Consider the following 23,503-nt stretch of genomic DNA (forward strand, 5'->3'; position numbering starts at 1 on the left):
AGTGGCCAGGACGTGCAGAAAAGCCCCTCCAGTTGCAAGCAGCCAGAATGAGACCATGGTTGTTCTACATATCTGGCAACAGGGGCCCGTGTAAAACTGGGCAGCTGCCCTGGATGCTGGCCAAGTGGCAGGTGCTCTGGGAGACAGTTTCTTCTAACATCCTTGGGTCACCAGCAGAGGTTGCTTCATGACCTAGGTATCTGCTTGCCGGGAGCATCCCCTAGACAGGCCAGTAGTTCTCCCAATTCCTTCCTTTAATCCCAGAAGCCAAATCTGTCACAGATCAGGAGGCATCAGGGGTGCAGGTAGTACTGAACCCCATTCATCTGTGTTGGTAATCCTTCTTTTCGCCAGGGGGCGCCTTGGAGCACCGTTTGAAAATTCCAGGTGGGGGACGTTGGTACCCAGAGCACAGTGGCTAGACTGGCACCTGCAGCCTCAACAGGGCCTTGTCAGAAATGCACCACCAGCAAGAGGTCCCACTGAATAGGCTCCTGGAGGGAGCCTGGGGGTTAGTAAGTCTCTCAGATCATTCCCAAGGCTCTCTCAAGTTTGAGACTATGCTCCAGCCAATCAGGGAGTTCTCCAAGTTTCCATCTTGTCCAGAGGGATTTATCCCAGCTCGTGACTGATGTAGTCTACAAGCTGGATATTTCCTCAAATAGAAATGATCCCTGGGGGGGGGGGGGGGTGGGTTGGTGGGGAATGAGAACAGAGGCTTCTTGGCAAAGGCTTTGGTGCATTAGAGATGATCTCATAGCTGGGGACTCCCAGTCTTCAATTTTGTCCTCTCCTTTGACCAAATGTCCTTGTAGAATCTGTCACCTCTCTTCCTGGAATAGGAAAATCCAGGGGCCGGAGTGATGGTACAGCGGGTAGGGCAGTTGCCTTGCATGCAGCCCACTGGGGCGCACTCCCTGTATTCCAAATCCCACAGTCCTGCCTGAGATGCCATTGAAAAGAGGCTCCTTGCAACCAAGCTGAAGGGGCGTACTGCACCCCTGATAGTGGTACACACTGCCCTCACAGGCTGGGGGAGGTACTGCACCCCTGATAGTGGTACACACTGCCCTTACAGGCTGGGGATGGTATTGTACCCTTTGTGGTACACACAGTATACTGTGCCTTCTATGATGAGGGTGGCACACAGAGTCTGGTCAAGTGAGAACTGCATGTCTCACAGATCTGCTGATGGGTCTGGAACCAGCAACCACCCTGGCCCAGCTGTTTATCCTGCCTTGAGAAGTTGACTGTGTTACCCTCTACCTCGCAAACAAATCATCACACTCAAACTCTCCAGAAGGGAGCAAGTCGTGATGGCTCATTTGTTCAGCTCAGCCCCTGCTACCCTGCTGTGTGCCCTCGCTCTGGCTTCTGGGAAGTAGAGAGATGTGGCCCATGCCTTTGGTCTTCATTTGGAAGTCCTACCCAACTTTTCCTGAGTGATCCAGAGTGCCTGGGAGAAAGTCAGTTTTTGTTAAAGGGTGGAGTGAAGCTGTTGCGTGACAGGATTTTGTGAGAATTCTTGTGGGGCAGCGTCTCCCGGGAGTTTTCAGGACATTTCCTTCAGCAGAGATGTCAGAATATCAGCACAAAGCAAACTCAGCCCACAAACACATGCATGCCATGATCCCAACATTAGGACAGTGGGTATTGATGGGGGAATTTGTTGGACTCTTGTTCCCGAATACATGTACTAGGCTTACAATACACACACACACCAACAAACACATTTGCATACCACTTTCTGTGGCTCACAGATCCTTCTGTAACTTGCTTACAGACCTCACGCACTCATTCCGCAGGTATTTACTGAAGTTCTGTCATGAATTTGGCACTAATCAAACTGGGTACTGGGCACTCATGATTCTTGAAGGAGAAATGCTTCAGAGCATGGGGTAGAGGATTCAGGGCCCAAAACTGTGTGTGTGTGCGGGGGGTGTTATGGGGCTAGAGATAAAACACCCAGTAAAGCCTTGCCTTTCACATGCCTGACTGGGGTTCACTTCCCGGCAACCTATATCGCCCCCTGAGCACCACCAAGAATAATTTCTGAGTGAAGAACTGGGAGCAACCCAAGCCTCATCGGGTGTGACTCAAAAAAAAAACTTTTAAAAACAAATTGGTGGAAGGGGGGAGCAGAAACTTTTGAGACTGGGCTGATAAGAGGTGGGGGAATGGAGAAGGGGAATGTACATACTAGTGACAGGCGTGGTGTTGGAACTCTGTGTACATGAAACCCTGCCATTGACAGTTTCGTAAATCACAGTGTCTCAAATAAAAATTAATTTAAAAAAAACTAACCAAACCAAAAAATAAACCAAACTAGCTGTATTCTGTCTCCCACAGGCTGAGGTAGTACTACTTTTCTATGCTGAAGGTGGTACTGTCCCATCCCACCCCCACCTCAAAAGGAGGTTAAAGGTGGTACTGTATCCCTGAAAGTGGCATATACTGCCCCCAGAGACTACTGGTGGTACTGCACCCTGAAGGTAGAACATACTGCCCCCAGAGATTGAGAGAGGTACTGCACCCCCAGAGATGGTACATACTGCCCCCACAAGGCAAAGAATGGTACTGCAACCTGAAGGTGGTACTGCCCACTAGTAATACCCTCCAGGCTGAAGGCAGTGGCTACCTTTCCCATAGAAAGTGGTAGATATTGTCCCCCATATACTGCCTCTAGAAACCAAAGATGACAGGACTACCTCCCCACCTCTGAAGGTTGCACATACTAACCCCTCCCCCAGGTTGAGGTTGGTACTGCCCTCCAACCCCCCCCACCCCCCACTGACAATAGTTTCTTGGTCCTGGTAATGATTAGAAGTGATCGCTAAGACTTGGCGGGTTGCACCACAATGGCCAGAAGACCTGCAGTAGACAGGACAGAGACTTGCCCACCCCAAGAATCGACGGCACCCCAGTGAGAACTATTACTATAAAGTGACACCCAGACAGGATGATCACCACCACTGGGATGGTGCCTGTCACCCTGAATCACACTCAGAATGACTGTGGGGTGGACGGCAGGTGCTGCTAGCCTTCCAGACGAGTCTTCAAGTTTCATACCATGAGTCTAAAAGACGCCCAGAGCCAGAACAATAGGATGAATTTGGGGGTGGGGGAATATCCACTGGTTCAAGAATCCCAAATGCGAGAGATACAGGGTAGCCAGTAAGGAATTTGTCTTGCACATGGCAGACCCCAGGTCAATCCCTGGCACTGCATATGGTCCTCTGAGTGCTGCCAGGAGAGACCCATGAGCACAAAGCCAGGAATAATCCCTAAGCACTACTGTGTGTGGTCCTCCAAAAAAAGAACCTCGAGTGTCAGGGACAATTTGGGGTGACCGGGAGGTCTGCTGCTCATGTAGATGGGGTGTGAGGATGTTGGAGGTTGTGAGAGCATGCTTGTGGGTCTGAGTGTTTGCTTTCATCGACCCTACCTGCTTCAGGTTCACCTGCTTGCTTGCCTGGAGACACTGAGAAGCCCATGATGGCTTTCCCAGAACCCAGAAGACAAGAGAAGGGCCAGATTCTGTGGGAAACGGGAGCTAGCACTTGTCAACCACGTTATCCTGGCACCATGCTCCTCGCTCCCGATCTGATGCTGTTTTAAAAATTCTTGCTGGTTGCTTGCCCAGCTACAGAAACCATGAGAGGCTCAAAATATGCACTGTGAACTCCAAGAGTTCCCTCTTTTGATATTTTACTACTCAGCAAAGCAAGTTAGATTTTTTTTTTAATCAAATACCATTATCCTATTCAGGGTAAATGGCAAAGACATTCCTAATGAAAGAATTTTCTCTAGGCATGGAAGGACATTTTCCTTCTCTCCTCTGGGAACCGGGATAAATGTGGTTTTCGGGCTTTCTTTCCTGGAGCAGAACTGAGAGACTATACCACTGCAAACATCGCCATGAACATCTGGGATGAAGGAATTCTTATAATCACTGCAATCCACTAACAGCTGAAATAATATCGCAAATGACTGCGGGCAGTTATGAATGATCTGCATAGATAGCCCTACAGAAATTCCCATCTCCCATAATTGTGTCCAATGAGACACGTTCACATGTGGGGCACTATGATGCCCCATTCAAAGGGCCAGGTCGGGGCCCTGGAGAAAAGCATGGGAACATCCTACCCCAAAGGTCAGATTTGTCCCCCAACAGGGACTGTGGTTATGTGAACTCCAGAGTCTAAATAAAGACCTTATGACAAAAGAAATACACAATCCGGTTTCCTGTAGACACTTGAAAGCACACAGAAGTATTAAGGATGAAATGTGAGCACGCCTGCATCTTTCCCCCGCACCCCCCACCATCTTCCTTCCTTTCCCAACAAGATCATCATTTTAAAAACCAAATCACCCTTCACAGCCACCAATGAGCCCAACAGAGAAGCAAGCCTCTCATTCCCACCAGGAGTGGGCCAACATATACAAGAAAGCAGTCAATAAATATTTATTAAGTCTCTACGAAGTCCAAGAGACACAAAAGTAAGCACGATCATGTCCTCATTCTCAAAGAAACTCACCACCCCAGAGAAACACTCAACAGAAAACTTGAATTGAAAGTAGCCGGCCCGAAGGACTCGGTGGGTGGGCGCACTGGCTTCTTGCTAGGCTGCCATCAAGAGAAGAGGCAGGAGCCAGATTCTTAAGGGCTGAGCTCCAACGTCACTATCTGGTTTCTTGCTGTGACGATGAAGCAAGGGGACCTTGGTGGGTGTGAAATCATGAGCACAGAAGCTGCAAAGAGTTGCCAGGACCCCCCCCCCCCCCACACACACACACGCAGGCTGAACCACGGTGGTCGTCTCCAGATTTGGGTGAAACTTAAAGGTCTAGAAAAATGACCAAATACCAAGACTCTTGTCTCCCTGGCAGCCTACACTGGCATCAAGGACCATAAAGGAGCAGATGGAAACACACAGGGGGCCTGGAGCGATAGCACAGCGGGTAGGGCGTTTGCCTTGCACTCCTGGTGGGCCGACCCGGGTTCGATTCCCAGCATCCCATATGGTCGGTCCCCTGAGCACCTCCAGGAGTAATTCCTGAGTGTAGAGCCAGGAGTAACCCCTGAGCATCGCTGGGTATGACACAAAAGGAAAAAAAGAAAGAAAACACAAAGGGGGCAAAGGCCAGGATTACTTTTGAAAGGAATGGGATGCACAGGAAGGGCTGTGACATAGGGAAAGGGGTGTGACACATGCAAATAAAGTGTTTTTTATAGAACCTCTCCCCACGAAAGAGGCTGCGAGCCATGTTGCTGCTAAGATCAAGGGCACTCAGGAAAGTGGCACCCACTTTTCTTTGTCTTGAGGGCAAAGGGCTACATGGGGGGGCATGGGTGGGGGGCTCTCCAGCATTGGAGAGCTGGGGGCTGCTAGGTTGGGGTGTGACCCCTGGCCTGGGCTGTGTGATGGGAAGCCGGAAGCAGAGAGTGGGAAGGAGATGGTAGAAGTCGGGGTGTCTGAGGGTGCAGGGGAGAGAACAAGGCCCCACTTGGCAATGAGGAAGGAGATTTTCCTCCCATTGGGGAGCTGCCAATGTCTCTGGGACACTCCGGTCCCAGCCTCAGGCTAAATGGCCAACAAGAGGCTGCAGTCATGGGGCTCCCAGACTCGAGCCTGGAGCCTGCCCCAAGGTGCCCCTGGATCCTCCTGAGTCTCAGGAAGAAAAAGCGGCAGTGGACAGGAGCTAAGGGGGTCTCTGGCCAAAGCAATTGGGCCCCTACTTTTCTGGCCTTGCACTGGGCGTTCCTGCTGGGCTTGTGTCTGTGGCAGGGGCCGGGGGTTGGCAATGAAGGGGCAGGCAAGGCAGTCACAGAGGGCCCCCCACCCCCACCCTGGCCTGCTGATCTCTGGGTGACTGCACACCATCACCTGTTGGTACCCCCAGAGCTCAGGGCACTCAGAGCTTCTAGAGGACAGCAGCTGGGGGTGCATGAGGCCACGGGAAAGTCAGGAAAAAGCTGATGGGAACCCCCATGCCTGGGGCTGGAGCAAGATAGGCTAGCAAGGACGGGGTTTGCCTTGCACGCAGCCCAACAGGGTTCGACCCCAGCATCCCATATGGTCCTCTGAGCTCACCAGGAGTGACCCCTGAGTGTAGAGCCAGGAGTCAGCCCTGAGCACTGCCGGCTGTCACGAAGGGGCCCCCCACCCCGGCCTGCTGATCTCTGGGTGACCTCGCACCATCACCTGTTGGTACCCCCAGAGCTCAGGGCACTCAGAGCTTCTAGAGGACAGAGGCTAGGGGTGCTTGAAGCCACAGGAAAGGCAGGAAAAAGCTGACGGGAACCCCGATGCCTGGGGCTGGAGCAAGATAGACTAGCGGAGAAGGAGTTTGCCTTGCACGCAGCCCACCAGGGTTCGACCCCCAGCATCCCATAGGGTCCCTTGAGCCCACCAGGAGTGATCCCTGAGTACAGAGCCAGGAGTCAGCCCTGAGCACTGCCGGGTGTGACCCTCCTATCCCCCAGAATATAGAAACTCTTATTCTAGTGCTAAGTGCAGATATCTGAGCCCCCACCCCACCCCACCCTAGGGCCGCACCACACCCCCTCCAGAGGCCCCCTGACTGCTTCACTCAGAGTCCCCCAGAAGCTCAAACATGCTCTGGGGTGCCAACAAACTTCTTATTCTCCCAAGAAAGGGGACCCGGTCTCCACGTTGGAAAGCAGAAAAGCTGGTTGACTCAGGGGCCTAAACCACCTTGTGACTGACCAGGGCATGGGGACAGGCTCACAGGGCACAGCTTTGCATACAGGTGCCCCGGGTTCGAGTCCCACACAGACTGTGCTCCTGTGAGACTCCAGGTGTGGCACCAAATGCCCCAGAGTAAATAAAAACACATTTTAAAAAATCAAACACTGGGGCCAGAGCAATAGCACAGAGGGGAGGGTGTTTGCCTTGCATGCAGCTGACCTGAGTTTGGTCCCCGGCATCCCGTAGGGTTCCCCCAAGCACTGCCAGGAGTAATTCCCTGAGCACAGGGCCAGGGGTGGCCTGAGCATCGCCGGGTGTGGCACAAAAACAAACAACACAACCAAAAAAGGACCATACACAAGAACGCTGATAAACATAAAGCATCCCCCTCCTGGCTTCTCCAGGTACAGACTATGAGCACTGCATTGGCGAGCATGTTCCTGCCCACTCCCCCACTTTCTTCCCCCCCCCCCCCCCAAGTTCCTGCTTTCAGCACGACCCTCTTGCGGTATTTGAGGGATTCTTCGACGCGGTCATGAATCAATCCCTTGGGCACACAAGGCTGACGGGGATGTCAGAATCCAAGGACACATACTTGCTTACAGGCTGGTTTTATTCCCCTTGGCGCACACAAGGAACCAAGAGACACTGCATTAAGAAGAGAAGGAGCTCGGAGGAGAAGCGTCTGCCTTGCAGGTGTGAGGCCTCAGGTTCCATCCCTGGCTCTGTGGGGGAAAATTAACGACGATGACAACAGTAATAATAATGGCCAGAGAGTGAGCACAGGAATGGAGGCAGGCGCTTTGCACATGACCGACTCCAGTTCAATCCCCGGCACCCTGGATCTCCCAGTTCAACATGGTCTCCAGTGCCCCCTGGGGAGCAACCCCTGGCGCGGCGCCAGGAAAAGTCCTGTGCACTGCCTGCTGTGGACTCCCAAAAAGACCCAAACAAGAACAAAAACAAGAAGAAAGGAAGAAACAAAAAAAAAAGTCTCTGTCAATCCATGGCAGACGAAAACCAGTGCAATTCTGCACTAGATCCTGCATGATCCAGAGTAATCCTAACGGAAGTCAGCATTACAGGCGGAGTATGGTAGAATCATGATGAAGGTGTCAGCGCATCTGATGCCTCTGGGGGATGTCTCCCATGCGGGCAGGGGGCGGGCAGACACTCCCTTCTCTGTGTCCCCGGTGTTCTTGCAACTGGCGACCAGGTCTGACTCTCCTCTCCCAGGAGCCCTTGGCGGCTTGGGGGTGACCCCCGTGGCTTCTGGCGAGCTCCATCTCTACACCAGCTGCATTCCCAGGCACTGGCTTCTGGGGCTTCTGCAGATGGTTTGGGCTGTAGACACCATCCGGCTCAGAACAGGGCTGGGGGACAGTGACAGAGGAGGGTTGAGCAGTCTTGCCAAGTGCCTGAGTCTTAAGTGGCATTTCCTGGGCCTCACTGGGCTCAGGCTCAAAGCCTGGCACCTAGCACCAGAGTCTCTTCTCACCCCAAGTCTGTGCTCTGGTGTTAATTTTTTGGGGGGCAGAGGTGCACGCGGCCAGCCCGGGTTCTATTCCCAGCATCCCATTTGGTCCCTCCCCCCAGCACTGCCAGGAGTAATTCCTGAGTGCATGAGCCAGGAGTAACCCCTGTGCATTGCCAGGTGTGACCCAAAAAGCAAAATAATAATAATAATAATAATAATAATAAAATAATAATAAAGTCCAGGACACTTGGGGAGACAGACTCCCGGGGGACACACCCAGGAGCCCCTGGGCCAGCCCTGAGCAGGTCACGTCGCTAAGGTTCATGGGAGCACAGCTACGGTCCCTCCAGAGTCACCCCTGCTCCCGGCTGTCCCCCCCACTCCCACAGGCTCCATCTCCAGAGCAGGATGGGTCACCCAGACACACAGGTGAGTTGGGCATCAGCTGTGAGGGGTGGGGAATGGAGGCAGAGGTTTTTGCCCAGATGAGACAGACCCGCTGCTCTCCCCGTCACCCCTGAAGGCCGGGACATGGGGTGTTGGGCACTGCTGGTGTCCTCAGGACAATCCTGGCTGGTGATTGGCCCCAGGGTGGCCCCTGCCAGGGCAGGGGGTAGATTCGGGTACAGACCAGCTCTGGGCAGCCCAGGGGGACAGATGCCGTCATGCTTGTCCCTCCCTTCACCCCTCCACAAGAAACTCGAGGGTCCCGGGAAATTTTCAGCTCATGCCCTGTGGTCCCCCGATCTTGCCATCCATGCTAGCAGGGTTGGGGGAACAGAAGTCATCCCCGCCTATGTCCATTGGCTTCAGGGTGGGTCCGGGAACAGGAATATGGCTGGTCTCCCATGAGCCACTGCTGGCTGGGCCTTCTCTGGCAGCTGGGAACTTCCGGCGAGGTGTGAGTGGGGGTTAGACCCTAAGCAGAGGGGCCCCTGGATGTGGTGACGTGTCTGAGCCCTCAGGGCTGGGTTGGGGGTACCGTAAACCACGCAGGGCTGTCCACTCTGAACCCTTGGGGGGCAGAGTGAGGCCATCTGTGCATGTGAGGACAGTTCTGGCCCAAGCTAGTGGGGTTACAGTGCATCATGTGACACCTGACCGGCTTGGGGGGGGTCTATCCTCAGGGGCTGCCTTGTCCCTCGGGGGTTCACAGTGACAGATAATTGTACCATATCTGTCCACTTCTCACCCCCTCCCCAGCCTGAGGAAGCACCCAGGGGTTTGGCAAGGGAGGAGGAGGGGGGAGCGTGGGCTGGGCTCTGGACTAGGGGTATTTCAAGCCCATCAGTGGCTTGGCCTGACCCGGAGGGGCTGGAGCAATAGCACAGTAGGGAGGGCACTTGCCTCACAAGCAGCCGACCCAGGTTCAATCCCCGGCATCCCATAGGGTTCTCTGAGACCCGCCAGGAGTGACCCCTGAAAGCAGACGCAGCAGTAAGCCCTGAACACGGCCGCACAAACCCACAAAGGCTTCTGGGGAGATGGTGAGATCAGGGTGGCTCCGTCGAGAGCAGGCAAAGTGGGGAGGTTAAGTCACGCGCCTCCAAGGTGAAGATGAAGCTGGGGAGGCCGCCGTGGCCAGCCTCTCCCTCATGCATCAGAGAGTCAGGCAAGTTTTCAGGAGGGAAGTCCAGTACGTGGGGGTCACTGCAGTGACTCAAGAGGAGCAGGAAGAAGCAGAAGGAATGCGGGAGGGCTGGAGCGATAGCACAGTGGGGAGGGCATTTTCCTTGCACTCAGCTGATCTGGGTTCGATTCCCAGCATCCCATATAGTCCCCTGAGCACTGCCAGGAGTAATTATTCCTGAGTGCAGAGCCAGGAGTAACCCTTGTGCACTGCTGGGTGTGACGCAAAAATTAAAAAGCAAAAAAGGAATGCAGCAGGGGGAGAATGAGCCCCGCCCCGCGGACCCCACTGCCCCCGCCCCCCTCAGGGCACCTGCATCGCTCCTGCACGCCTGAGCCCGGGGTACAGCTCTTGCCCTGTATCTCAATGCTGGAGATCACACCAGGCTTCTAGATACTTCCCAGAGGATGCCTGGGGCAGAGCCAGCTGAGATGTGGGCAAGCTCAAGTCCATACAGGCATGGAGAGACGGGGAGAACAGGGAGGCCTCACAGACAAGTTAAGGGCCTTTATTTTCCTGAGGACAGGGAACCCCCATCTTCCCCACATGCACATACAGCGGCTTTAAGCAGGAGTTGTTGGCGCTTAGGGCTACAAGACAGCAAGTCTAAAGCAGAGACAGTGGGGAGATGAAGCATCCATGGGAGGAACATAGCCACCCCTGGGCCTTTGCACATGCTGTTCTGGGGCCTGGAGAATGTGTTTCTTCCTGTGTCCACACTCTGGGGCCTTCCGGGGCCATCCCCAATGCTGCTGCCGTCCATCACGCCTGGGAGATTCCGCTGCTCCGGTTCCTACTGACTGTGGTGTTCACTGGGCACAGGAATGTCAGCGAGTTCCATGTTCCAATAGGCAATGCAGGTAATGTCCAGTGCCTCGGATATGAGCGGAGAGAGGGGAGGGCAGGATGGCAGAAGCGTCTGTCCTGAGGGGCTGGAGCAACACTCCAGCGGGGAGGACGCTTGCCTTGCACACGGCTAGTCTGGGTTCCATCTCTGTAGGAATGATCCCTGAGCAAGTGCAGAGCCAGGACTAAGTCCTGAGCACTACCAGGTGTGGCCCCCAAACCAACCAACCAAAAAGAAGCATCTGTCCCAAGGATGAGGCCAGGGGTGAGGCCAGGCTGATGTGTGGGCTTTCCCACAGGGTCTCAGAACACCAAGAGGAGGGTCCAGCGTGGCTCTGCTGCCCCTGCTGGAGGCCCAGGGCAGCACCTCGGGGTGCAGGACCAGAAGGGAATCAGCTCCCCCGTGTTGCTGAGTGGGTGGTGGGTGGGGGTGACCGCTCCAGAGAAATAGGACAGCCCTGTCCCCAACACTGATGTCCCTTATCCAAGGTGGATTGTTTCTTTAAACAAAGCAAAACAAAAACAGGGGCCAGAGTCATAGTTCAGCAGGGTGTGTTGTTTGCCTTGCATGCAGTTGACCCAAGTTCGATGTCCAGCACCCCCTAGGAACCCCCGAACACAGCCAGGAGTGATCCCTGAGTGCAAGCCCTGAGAACTGTTGGGCATGGCTTCCAAACAACGAGACAAAAAAATAACCAATAACCCAGCAATAAGCCCCCCACACTGCTGGCACACGTCTTGGGGGAAGAATGTTTCTATCTTTTCTGGTGAATCTGCAGGGGTAGCACCATGCATGATGGGTTCTCACGGGATGCCGCAGGGCACCAGTCCTCATGGTGAGGCCTCGCGCATTGCCTGGGCCTCCAGGACAACCCCAGAGTCAGCCATGAGCCCCCACAGCTGGGATTGTAGCCCCAAGCCCTGGTGGTCCCGGCACATTTAGGGGCATGGGTCAGGAGTATTTTCTGGACGTCTGAAGACACACACCAGCCACCAGCAGCCCTGGGTTCCTGTGGGAAGACACTGGGTGGGGGTGGGGGTGGGGGTGAGCGTGTGAGTCCTTCCTCGCCCGTCCCGAGAAGGCAAAGATGTGCGAGGAACTGATGAGAAGCATCAGCCAGGCCGGGGAGAGAACCGAGTATGGGGCAGCAGAGCTAGGATTCGAGGTGGCCCAGGGCCGCCCTGTGCTTGGCTCTCGGCCTCTGATGGAACTGGATGGGGGGGGGGGGTGTCCCTGCCCCACGTTGCCCTGAGCTCAGTGAGGGGGCTGGATCCCTGCCCATAGACGCTTCGGAGCAGGCCACAAGGGGACCAGGGAGGGCACAGTGGACAGCTCCAGGGTGGGCTCACGGTCAGGACCGTGTGGACTAGCCTGTGTCATGTGGCTGTGGTCACTGGGACCAGGGTGAGGGGAGCCCCTGGGAGCTTGTCCATCAGGGCTCCAGCTGGGGCCGGGTGAACCCCCGGAAACTTCCTTCCAGCCCTCTTGTCCCAAGCACATCCCAACAGCTGCTCTGCACTGGGCCACCCGTGGGGCCCACTCACAGGTCACCCTCAGGAAACCTCCCTGCAGTGACGTCACTTCCTCCCCAGCTGCCATTCCCCGACTCTGGGTCAGGTGTGGGAAGAAGGCAGCCACGCGGTTGTGTGCGCGATTGTGTGGGCAGGGGGGCCATGAGACAGAGGGACACAGCACTCCCGAGGGCAGGGAGGAGAAAATGCCCCAAGGAGGCTCTAACTGGCCTTGAGGACCAGCACAGGCCGGGCCTCAGGGACACTTGTCTGGTGACATCACTGAAGCTTTGTGGGGGGGCAGGTATGCAGTCTGCCCTCTGGGGCGCACCTGACCTCACCCCTGCTGCCCCCGTGACAGACTGTGTATGCCCATGACAGGCTGGCTGTCCTCACATACACCAGCACGCATGACTAGAACTTTCCAGAAAGGGCTGGAACACCTCTGAAATGGAGGAGAGGCGCCCTCCGGCAGCCGGCACCACAGAGCAGTTCTGTGTTGGGGGGACGAGAGTCACAGCTCCCAGCGCCGGCCTCCCCACGATGGCGTTTTCGAGTTGTGCCCTGCATCCTGCTGAGGCGGATGGAGGGTGTTCAGTGATTCAGCAGCGCGTCCGTCACAGCTTTCTCCGGTGTTTTGCAGGAGGAAGAAGAGGATGAGCTCTTGAAGTTTGCAAGAAGCAAAGAAATGTTTTTTTTTTTTTTCCTCTAGCAGTGGTGGTTGGAATTGTCTGGAGACAGAATTAGGGGATTGTGGCTGCTCTTCTGACACCTCAGAATCCTGGGCCTCCTCCTGAGAACCCTGGAGCTGCCCCGTACAAAGGGGATGGGGTGGGGGGAAGCCCTCGAAAGAGAAAGGGACCCCCACCCCAAGAAAGCACCCAAGAGTGATGTCAGGCACCGAGACTGGGAACTGGAGTGTTTCTCCAACCCCCTTCATCCTTCAAACCCTTGCTCATTGCTTTGTTTGGGGCCACACCTGGCGGTACTCAGGGTGTCCTCAGTAGGGACCCTGTGTGGTGCCAGGGATCGAAACCAGGTCAATCAAAACCCAAGGTGGGGGGCATCCCTGACTCTCCCGACTCCGGGCTGGGGGCATCACCTCCAGCTGAGAAGCCCCGGGGTGACCGGATATGCTCATCTGACACCAACAGCAAGAAGGAGGCTTTGCAGACGCGAGCCAGGAGCCTGCTCTGTGCAGCAGACATGAGACACGGATGCCCTGGTCCTTATAGCTCAAATCAAGGCTGGAGAAGGCCTTCTTTCTGCAGGCGACAGGGTCCCGGGGGATGGAGCTCCTTAGGGTGTTGGCCGAGTGCCTTCTCACCTCCACCCAGCTCCAGCCTGAGCAGGAACTGACCTGGAGCCATCTATCGCCTCTTCCCAGATTCACCTTCGGCCCTTCTCATCCTCTTCCCATCTCTGCTCTGGACACATGGGGTTCCCCTGGCTCCGCTCCCTGCAGCCCGCTAACCCTTACAGAATGTACCCCCACGTCACACACAGCCCAGACGGGGTGATGGCTCTGGTCTGCCCCCCAGAATGTGAGCTCCATGAGTTTGAGGACCCCGAGTACCGACCGAGGGGCATGCCCCCCCCCTCCATGGGGGCTCTCCCCGAAAGTCCTTGATAGATCGAGAAAGGAAAAGGCTTTTCAGCTTCGAGGCAGAGACACAGACGAAGTTCGCAGACACGGTGGGGCCGGTGGCCAGCGTGGACGCGGGTTTATCGGTCATGTGTGTAGTTTGGGGGCCAGGCCCACTGGTGCTCAGGATACCCTATGGGAGTGCTGGGGATGGAACCAGGGCCAGCCACATGCGAGGCAAACACCTTAATCTCTGTCCTAATCTTTCTGGCCCACGGGAGTCAATTTCTCCCGAATGGCCAAGAGCGTGGCGTGAGGGGTATGGATGGAGGACACCGGGACAGGGAGAAGTGTTTTTACTAGAACCTGGCCTGGGTCATGATTTGGGGAGGGGGAGGGGGGACGTTATGCTGATTGGTGTTTCAGAGAAATGTCCCACACAGAGTCAAATCACACAACCGAAAACATATGGTGCCCGATGCAACACCCCTGGCTAAAGTGGGTGGTCGTTTGTTCTGGTCTTTTGAATCCAGAGACACTGACCAGGGTGTGGGGTTGGGGGGTGGCGGGGGAGGGGTGCATCAGCCGGGAGAGAGGCAGGGATGTTCTGAGGCTGGGGTGAGGTCGGCACTACCCAGGGGACCTGTGACCAACCGACGTGAACGAGCACGGTTCGGCTCCAACACCAGGCACACACGAGACACGTTTCCGTCTGACTTTTATATGAAGAATTTAATTGTCTATACACGGAACTAATTCCAGAGGGTGTATTACAGTTGTTAAAGCCGCGGGTTCGTATATTTATAGTATTTTACATTCATTTCCGTGAAAATACTGACGCGCCCCCTTGGGTGGGGGCCCTCCCCCGGGACACCCCCCCCCCCCCCGCCCACCGGCTCTGCAGGGAGCGACGGCCACACTCCAGGGAACTACAGACTCCAGAGTCGTTAGTAACAATGGTGGGGGGGGACTGTGTGCCCACCGCCCCCTCCTGCTTCCCCCCACCCTTGCTGGCTGGGCCGCCCATGGTGGGTCTGTTTGTGGGCTGAAAATTTCCCCGACTAGCGTTTAAAAAAGACAAACGTGGCGTCGCTACCATACATTTAAACACAGACTCGGACCTTAGTTCCATTTCATATTAATCTGTAGAAATTCCACAGTCTAGGTTTTTAAAAAAAAAATGTAAACATTGGAATTAATTGCAGGGAGCCTTCTATACATTCTTTCTTGTCCAGAGAATTAACTTGTTCAAAGAAAAAAAAAAATAGAATTCCATGAAGAGTAAGTTCGACGGGTGACGTCTGGTCTGGACCCCACTACCCTTCCCTGCCCGGCTCCCCCGACCCCACCAAAAACACCAACTCCACCAGATAAATCTGAGACACACAGGTGCTGTCCCCAGAAGGCCACCAGGTCGCGAGGCCGGAAGGGGATGGACGCGATTTGTGAAATCAGCGCCTGGGACGGACGGGCTGGCGGCTCCGGCCGCGGTTCCCAGGTACAGGACGAATCGTGACATGCTTCACAAAGTACAGCGGGTACAGACAAACACGCACAACGCCACGTGGGCTCCGGCCGGTTCCTTCTTAGGACAGACACCGCGCAGCCCCCGCCGGACCAGACTACACACATCAGTGGGGAGGGGGCACCCAGTGGGCAAGTCTCAGATTTATAGACATTTGGAACATTTTTTTCCTTTCGTTTCTTTCTTTTTTTTTTTTTGTTTTGTTTTTAATAGCACATGCAGCATTCCTCGGTAGTGGGTCTTTTTGCAAAACCAAAAAGCAGCCAAGAGTCAGTGGTGGCGGGCGGGTTTTTGTTTTGTTTCATTCAAGGACTAACGCAGCATCTATTTTAAGATCGCTTCCCCGTGCTATGGAAAGCACATATGGGCTGGCCCGGGTACCGAGGTGGAGGGGAGGGGGGTGGGGTAGGGGCGTAACGTCCGCCGGAGTCAACCAGGAAAGCCACAAAAGGACCCACTACCCAGCGTTTCTGTTTTTTTTTTTGCAACTGGATTGTTTGCTGGCTTCTGTGTCTGCAGGAATGACTCAACATTGCCATGGCATGCAGCTAAGGTCAAGTGAGGTCACTGCTTGGCAGTGGGTCTTCTGCTCAGAAGGCAGGAGGGGCCCGTGCTGGCAGCCGCAGTCAAGGCTGCATCTCCCATCATCCCTCTGGGCAGTGACATGGGACAGTGGGGTCTCTTTGAGGACTTTCAAGCCTGAGAGGGGGGGATGGACAACATATGATTCCTAGAAAAAGGAGGAAAACAACACATAAGCAAAAAACAAAAACAATGAGCCAAATTCAAGCTAGGAAAATGAAGTCAGGCGTGTTGACAGCGTGGAGCCAAAATGATTTTTTTTTCCAAAGGGGGAAAAAAAAAGAAAAAAAGACCACAAAAAACCAAAAAAAAAAAAAAAAGAACAAGAAAAAAGGGGGTTGGAGAGAGGGAGGAAGGGAGAAAAAGAAGGACGGGGGGTGGGGGGGGTGGGGAGGTGGGATGGGGAGGAGGAGGGGGGAGGGGCATGCCACAGAAGGAGTGGAAGGAGAGAGGGGAGTTGCCCCCCAGAGCTACAGGTCGCGCATGGAACTGAAGGTCATCAAAGAGACGGTGGGCAGCGGAGGTGGGGGTGGGGGTGCCCGAGGGTGGGGGTGGGGGGCACAGCGAGGATCTCGCCGGCAGGTCTGCGGGGCTCGGAGCTGGGCAGAGCTGGGGTCAGCGCGGCTGCACGTCTGGCCCTCAGAGCCCGGGGGTGGGTGGCTGGGGGCCCGCGGGCGCCGCCGGGCACTTACATTGCTGGCTGGGGTCCATGTCCGTGGTCAGCTTCACGTAGTTGGATGGGAAGAGGCCCACGTGGCCGTTGGCCTCACCCTTCCACCAGTCGGGGTCCTCCTTGTTGAGGACGGTGATGAGCTGCCCCTTGCTGAAGGCCAGCTCGTCGTCGTTCTGCGCCGTGTAGTCGTACATGCCGATCACCTGGCACACTGCGGGAGATGGCGGCGTGAGCCCGGCACCCCCAACCCTGCCTAGGGCCGCCACCTTCTCCTTTCTGTGCTCTTCCCCTCTCCAGGGGGCCAGCAGTCTGCTCTGTGCCAGAGGGCCGCAGTGGATTGGGGGGAGAGGGATCCTCCAAAACCCCCTCTTATGTTTTGGGGGCCATTCCCCGGCAATGCTCAGGGGGTCACTCCTGGCAGGACTCCGAGGGACCTGAGGCCATGTTGGGGGATGGAACTGGGGTCAGCCGCGTGCAGTCAGGCGGGTGTCTCAACACCTGAATTCCTCCACCCCCACCCCCACTCCCCCGCCTTCTTTTGCTTTTTTGTCACACCTGACGATGCACAGGGGTTACTCCTGGCTCTGCACTCAGGAATCACCCCTGGTAGTGCTCAGGGGACCATATGGGATGCTGGGAATTGAAGCTGGGTCGGCCGCGTGCAAGGCAAATGCCCTACCCGCTGTGCTATCTCTCCAGCCCCCTGCCACCCTCCCCCCCTTTTAAAGTGGATGATCATTAGTATCAAATTAGTACCAAATGGGGAGAGAAGTCAGGTATTTACTCCCGACAGTGCTTAGGGAATTTACTTTTGGCCGTGCTCGGGACGTTGGGAATCCAACGCGTGTCAGCCGCGTGCAAGGCAAATGCCCTACCCCCTGTGCTATCGCTCCAGCCCCTCCCTGTTTTTTTTCTTACTTTCCCTCTGGCTGAGGAGGTATCCCTGTTTGCGCCTTCCCACCCCCCACAGTCCGGCTCTGCCTGCACACTGAGCCCTCTGTCACCAGCCCTGACAAGGGTCTCGATCCTTCCCCCCTCCCTGTACCCCAATTCTCCAGCTGATGGGCTCCTTTCCGCAAATGGTGGCTGCAGCTTCCTATCCTCCCACCCCTCCCAGGGCAGGATGAGCTGGCTGACTGCCCCCCACTCCAGCCCTCTGTCCACTTGGCCAGAGCCCCCAGCCAGGAGGGCCAGTGGGGAGAGAGGGACGAGAAGGAGCCCCCCAAATTCGCCAGACACCCTCCTTCCTTCCCAGCATGCATCTGGTTTCACCGGGATGGCAGCAAGTCCCGGAGTGAGCTGTTGCCGCATAGTGGCGGCTTGAAAACCCCCAAGCAGCTCTCTGCTCCCCAAGCCCCCCATCCCCCCGCTCCCCCATCTCAAACATCACTGAAGCATCACATGTGGGTGCTGTGATCTGAAAGTCACCCTGCTGGAGCCGTGAGCCCTCTGTTTGTCCTGAGCTGTTTGAAGTGCAGGGGGCCAGAGGGTGCAGACCCCTGGAAGGGAAGCCCTCTGCTACCTGCAGTGTCAAAGTACCAAAGGCCCATCCCCCCGCCCCCACAGCCGCTTGGTCCCCCCACTCCGATTTAAATAGCTGGAAGGAAAACGAGAAAAGCCTGGCTTGAAGGTCTTAGTGTTGAAAGCCCCTTGGGGGCCAGTTCCGGTCAGGGTTTTGCTGGGCCCGGCCCGGAGGAGAGGGGCTTCCTGCCATCGGGGGCTGTGCAGGCTCCCTCCCACCCAGCGCTGTCCAGCCCTGTCCTCACCCCAGTGGAGCGCTCACCTGCTGGGGATGCCGCGGGCTTGGGCAGGTCCGTGGGGGTGATTTTGCTGGTCCCGGGGCTTAGGAGTTTGACGTAGTTAGCCGGGAACCAGCCAATCTGTCGCTTCTTCCCTCGTGCCTGGCGGGACAGGAAGGGAAGGGAGGGTTGGAAAGGTTGGCGCCCCCACCCTGTTACAAAGTCCTCGAACAGCCGCGATGCGGGGGGTTCTGGGGGGAAGCAAGCCCCCAGCGGGGTCCAGACGCTCGGGACGCGTGGACCTGGCTGTCCAGAGGAGGCCAGGAGGCCGGGACAGCAGGGGCTCTGCAGAGCCGCAACGAGGACTTCGGGATGGCCATCTCCATGGGCGCCTCCTGGGCACCCCTCACCCCGAGGCACTTGGCTACACTATTCCAGGCAGGGCCCCAGGAAGAAAGTGTGGCTGAGTGACCGACCCAAGTGTGAACCCCAAGTCAAAGGGTGGTGGCAGGGGTGAGGTGAGAAGTCCACCAGGGGGCACTGCTTCCAAACCTGGCTGGTCACAGCCTGGCGACAGCCACCTTTGCCCCTGCTGCTCTTGGCAACTTCACTTCCAATGAATTCCAAACCAGGTGTGGATGACCAGCCAAGGGTGATGGGAAAGGGCGGGTGACTAAGCCTTTCTGGGTGGGGGCCACGCTCACCCACTGCCCCAGTTCATCCATTTATTCATTGGAGATGCCCACAATGCCATCTAGCCAGGACGCACGACAATGTAAGCACCCACACATGGACACATGTGGTGTTACATGCATGCAGAGATACATGGACACTCACAGGTATGCACAGGGGACACACGTGCACATGAACTGACACATATGAACATGCAAAAGTGGACATGCCTGGGCACACATACACATAAACAGGCACGCACACGTGCATACAATGTGTGCATACGCAGACACGCACACACATGCAAACATGTACACATGAGTGTGCACACATGTGAACAAACATGCACACACATGCACGCACTTACATGCACACACATGCATACATATGTGCACACATGTATACATGCATACACATCACAATCAGAAACAAGGCCCTGTGAAAAAACAGCTGCTTTTGGGGACAGCTGCAGGTGGTAGACACAGGTCTCCCCTCCGGTCACTTTCGAGCTCTGATCTGGGGGCCCTGGAACTCACTGCGGACCCTTGCACGGCTGCACCAGCCTTCCCCACTTCCCATTCCTGGAGTTGCAGGGGACAGAGTCCCTCGGTCTAAGGGTGAAAACTAGATCCCGATGTGACTCAGTTGGTGGCTGGCGCCTCCTCGGGGCCGAGTGCCCATGGGCCTGATAGGGACTCTGCTCTTGGCTGGTTGCTGCCTCGCCGGGTCTCCAAGGGCACGAATGCCCAGGGGCTGGTCAGCCACGCTCCCATGGGACAGTGTCAGCCGCTCCTCAGCCTGGCATGGAGAGTGGCTGGGTCTGACTCTGGAGAGACGGGACCCACGCAGGGAAGCTAGGGCCAAGCCCAGGACTGACACGGGCACCAGTCAGCACCTAGGGTGGCATTTGCCCCTCCAGTGAGGCACAGGGCAAGGTGGCCAACAGGCCTGCTGAAGCCCTTGTTCTCTGGGGGTGAACCACCGACTGAGACAGTGGGGACGTGGCCAACAGAGGGCGCCCTGTCTCCAGAGCAGGACATGGAGTCCACCGTCCAGTCATACCCGCTTCCTCCCACTCGGCCCTCACAGGCTGGGGGTGGACACTCCACCCCGAGGACTTCCACACTGGCCAAGAAAAAAGTGTTTCCTCCCAGACCTCACCACGCCCTTCTCACTCTTGATATTTGAACTGCTGACCCGGGCATGGTCGGTCCCCACAGCGGGATCCTCCCTGCAGATCAAAGCTGGTCCCAGCAAAACGGGTTGAAGCACCAAACACAAGCACACAGACCCACGCCCACTGACACACCCACACCAACAACTCACAGGTAACATGCCCACAGAACACACACCCACACAGTTAATGCATGCCCACAGACACACGCTCGCACAGACAACGCACGTTCACACACACACTGACACAGACCAACACAGACACACAATCAAAAAGACCACACATGCTTACACAACAGGCACAACGCTCACACACAACAATCACACAGGTGCACACACCTCCACATGACAGTGTGTAGCTGTGGCATTAGAAACAGCTAATGCCCTTTCGGGCCACCCCGTGTGTGTCCCTCCTTGTGTGGCTCAGGCCCCTCCCCCCAGGAGCCCCCCAGCCCGGGCGCACCTGCAGTTCCCCCTCCCACCAGCCGCCAGGGTTCTTCCTACGGATCAGGATCAGCTGCCCGGGGGCCAGCGTCAGCTGCTCGGGGCCGGTGGCTGCGTAGGAAGCGATGACCTGGGCGATCTCTGCAAGACAAGACAGAGTGGCATCGTGGGCTTGGGGGGCTGTGAGTGTCAGAGGCGTCATGGGCTCTGGGGTGGGGGGGTCGTGGGTGTCAGAGGTGCCATGGGCTTGTGGGGCCGTGGGTGTCAGAGGTGTCGTGGGCTCGGGGGGTCATTGGTATCAGAGGCATTGTGGGTTCAGGGGGTCGTGGTATCAGAGCCATCGTGGGCTCAGGGGGCCGTGGGTGTCAGGGGCATCGTGGACTTGGGGGGCTGTGGGTGTGAGGGGCGTCATGGGCTCAGGGGGGGCTGTGGGTGTCAGAAGGGCTGTGGTGTCTGAGGGGCTGTGCCGGAGTCACAGGCCGGGGGTCACGCCTACGTGTGGTCACTTCTTCCAGCCAGAGGGGCGCCTGGTAAGGGGGCATGAGGCCACAGCAGCACTGCGGCCCAGGGACCATCACTGGGTCACACCCCAATCCCTGTATGAGAAACCCGGGGATGGTGTCAGCAGAGCCACAGGGCAGATGCGGAGGGGACAGATCTTCTGGCAGCCCAGGCTGAGCATGAGGACAAAACCCCTGAATGGACCCTGGTGTGTCCGGAGGGACAGGACTGCTCTGGGTATCTTCTAGAAACAATCCAGGCCAAAGTATTCTACTTCCTCCAAAATCCTTTTAAGGAAGGAGGTGAGGGGGAGGGAGGAAGGAAAGAAGGCGGGAAGAGGGACTGGAGTGATAGCACAGCGGGTAGGGCCTTGCACGCGGCCCGACCCGGGTTCGATTCCCAGCATCCCATATAGTCTCCCGAGCACGGCCAGGAGTAAGTCCTGAGTGCATGAACCAGGAGTAGCCCCTGTGCATCGCTGGGTGTGACCCAAAAAGGAAAATAAAGGCAGGAAGGAAGGGAGGGACAGAGGGAGGGATAGAAAGATGAAAAGACAGACCTCCCTTCCTTTACTTCCTTTATGAGTGCTCAGGGCTTACTCCTGGCTCTGTGTTCAGGGACGGAACTGGGAGCGACCACATACTGGGCAAGCACCTTCACTCCTGGACATCTCTCAGAGCCTGGGGGGCGGCAGGGAGGGCTCTGGCGGGAGCAGCTGTTCCTCCCCAACACGCCCACATCCAGCGCCACACCCCGAGTCTCCGGTCTGGAGAGCAGCCACGGCTCACTGCTGCTTCAAGCATGACCCGTGCCCTGGCCAGTGGCCCCCCACATGCCCTCCAGGCCCCATGTTCCCACCTACAAGCCTCCAAGGGCACTGTGAGGGCCCTAGCCCCTGAGTAACAGCTCACAACAGGGCTTCTCCTGGGAAGGCAGAGATGAGATTCAGGGCTGGGATTCCTGTGCCCCAGGAGGGGATACACATGACCCCCCTCCCATACACACACATACACACAAGGCAGGATTCCTGTGCCCTGTGAGTGGGTGGGGATACATGGCATTACCCCCCCCCCCACACACACACACCCCACACATACACATGAGGACTTCTGGGAGGAATTCTTGTGCCCCAGAGTCAGGGAGGAGGGGGGGAAACACCTGTTACACCCGCCCGCTGCCAGTTCCTCTCTCTGCTGCTGTGTGGGATTCTGGGGGATGCTGCAAAGGTCCGGGGGTATCGAGGGGAAGACTTTCTGAGCCTTCCCTGTGAGCCTGCTGGAAAGCCCCCCAGCCCCGTCTGTGCTGCTAGTTCCCATTGTCCCTGGGGACCCGGTGAAATGACACCCGGTGCTGTCCACCCGGCGAAGGATGCGCGGGGCTTAGACACTTACCCGGCTTCTTCCCCAAACTGCCGGCTTTCCCCGAAGTCCCAGCACCCTTCAAAAAGAGCAGAAGGTCTCATTTGCACACCAAAGCACTGAGCCCAGATAGCTTTAAAATACAGAGCAGTGAAACTCCGAGGGTCTTCCCCATAGACCCTTCACTCGGGCTCACTCTTGGGGCGAACACTCGCCCCTACACACGCATCTTGTTCGCTCCTCTCTATGTCTCTTCGCTTATTTCTGCTCTGGAGCAGCCTGGGTTGTCTCTCGAACTCATTACTTTTCTCCTTACTGCCTCTCACATCTTTCTGAGTTGTCTCAATAAAGAAGAGACTTTTGCTCTACCAACCCCTCCCCCCCAAAAAAACCCAAAACCAAGAACCCGACCACAAAACACACAACCCTGCCCCAGCCCCAAACCCCCCTTGGCTTGTTTTGGGGGAACACACTGCTTCCTCATGCTCCATGGTAGATGGTAGATGGGGGGGGCAGGAAACAGGTTTTTTCTTTTGGTGGGGTCATGCTCAGAAATAACTCCTGCCGGAGCCTGGTGGACCATACGGGGGGGGGGGGGGGTCGGGGATCGAACTACAGGCTGGCCACATGCAGGGCAAGCACTCTGCCCACTGTACCATCACTCTGGCCCCAGTGAATAATCTGCCTCTGGCGCCCCATCTAAGCTCATTAACCGGCCATGATCCAGAGGCTCATAAATAAATTTCAAAAGAGAGCAAAAAGCTGAAGAGATGCATCTGGACCTGAAAGTCACCATCCAGTTAAAAATTTAAGTCCAGCTGAATCACCCCATTCAAAAGTTTTGAATTTCTGGAGCGACATCTCAGACTCTATGCCACTGATGTACCAGAAGCAGCACACCACACTGGATGGGGTGTAAAGGAGAAGGCAGCCAATCTCGATTAAGAAAATATTAGCACACAAGGCTCAACCTGCAACAACATGTTAGTAATCTCTTATCCAAAGGCTTAATGGCTCCAGGATGAAATACAACAATCTTCACACACTTTCTTCTAAGGAAACCCTTTTTTTGA

The 23,503-nt window shown here is 56.2% G+C and overlaps 1 protein-coding gene across 3 annotated transcripts in view; it reads right to left on the bottom strand.

The window, feature by feature from the left end:
- ITSN1 (intersectin 1) overlaps window positions 1–23,503 on the bottom strand; it is a 208,017-nt gene that overhangs the window by 30,620 nt on the left and 153,894 nt on the right. For 2 of the 3 annotated variants that reach the window (XM_056109218.1, XM_056109217.1), the window contains 4 exons: window positions 22,464–22,509; window positions 20,591–20,712; window positions 18,327–18,444; window positions 16,563–16,754 (listed from right to left, as the gene is read on the bottom strand). In XM_056109218.1, coding sequence (XP_055965193.1) covers window positions 16,563–16,754; window positions 18,327–18,444; window positions 20,591–20,712; window positions 22,464–22,509 — 478 coding nt within the window. Of the gene's footprint in view, window positions 1–14,748; window positions 16,019–16,562; window positions 16,755–18,326; window positions 18,445–20,590; window positions 20,713–22,463; window positions 22,510–23,503 lie in introns of those variants that run through there. The other variant, XM_056109219.1, reaches the window with a different exon arrangement.

This window comes from Sorex fumeus, unplaced genomic scaffold (assembly GCF_029834395.1).
Source record: "Sorex fumeus unplaced genomic scaffold, SorFum_2.1 ptg000265l, whole genome shotgun sequence".
In the NCBI taxonomy this organism is placed as follows: domain Eukaryota; kingdom Metazoa; phylum Chordata; class Mammalia; order Eulipotyphla; family Soricidae; genus Sorex; species Sorex fumeus.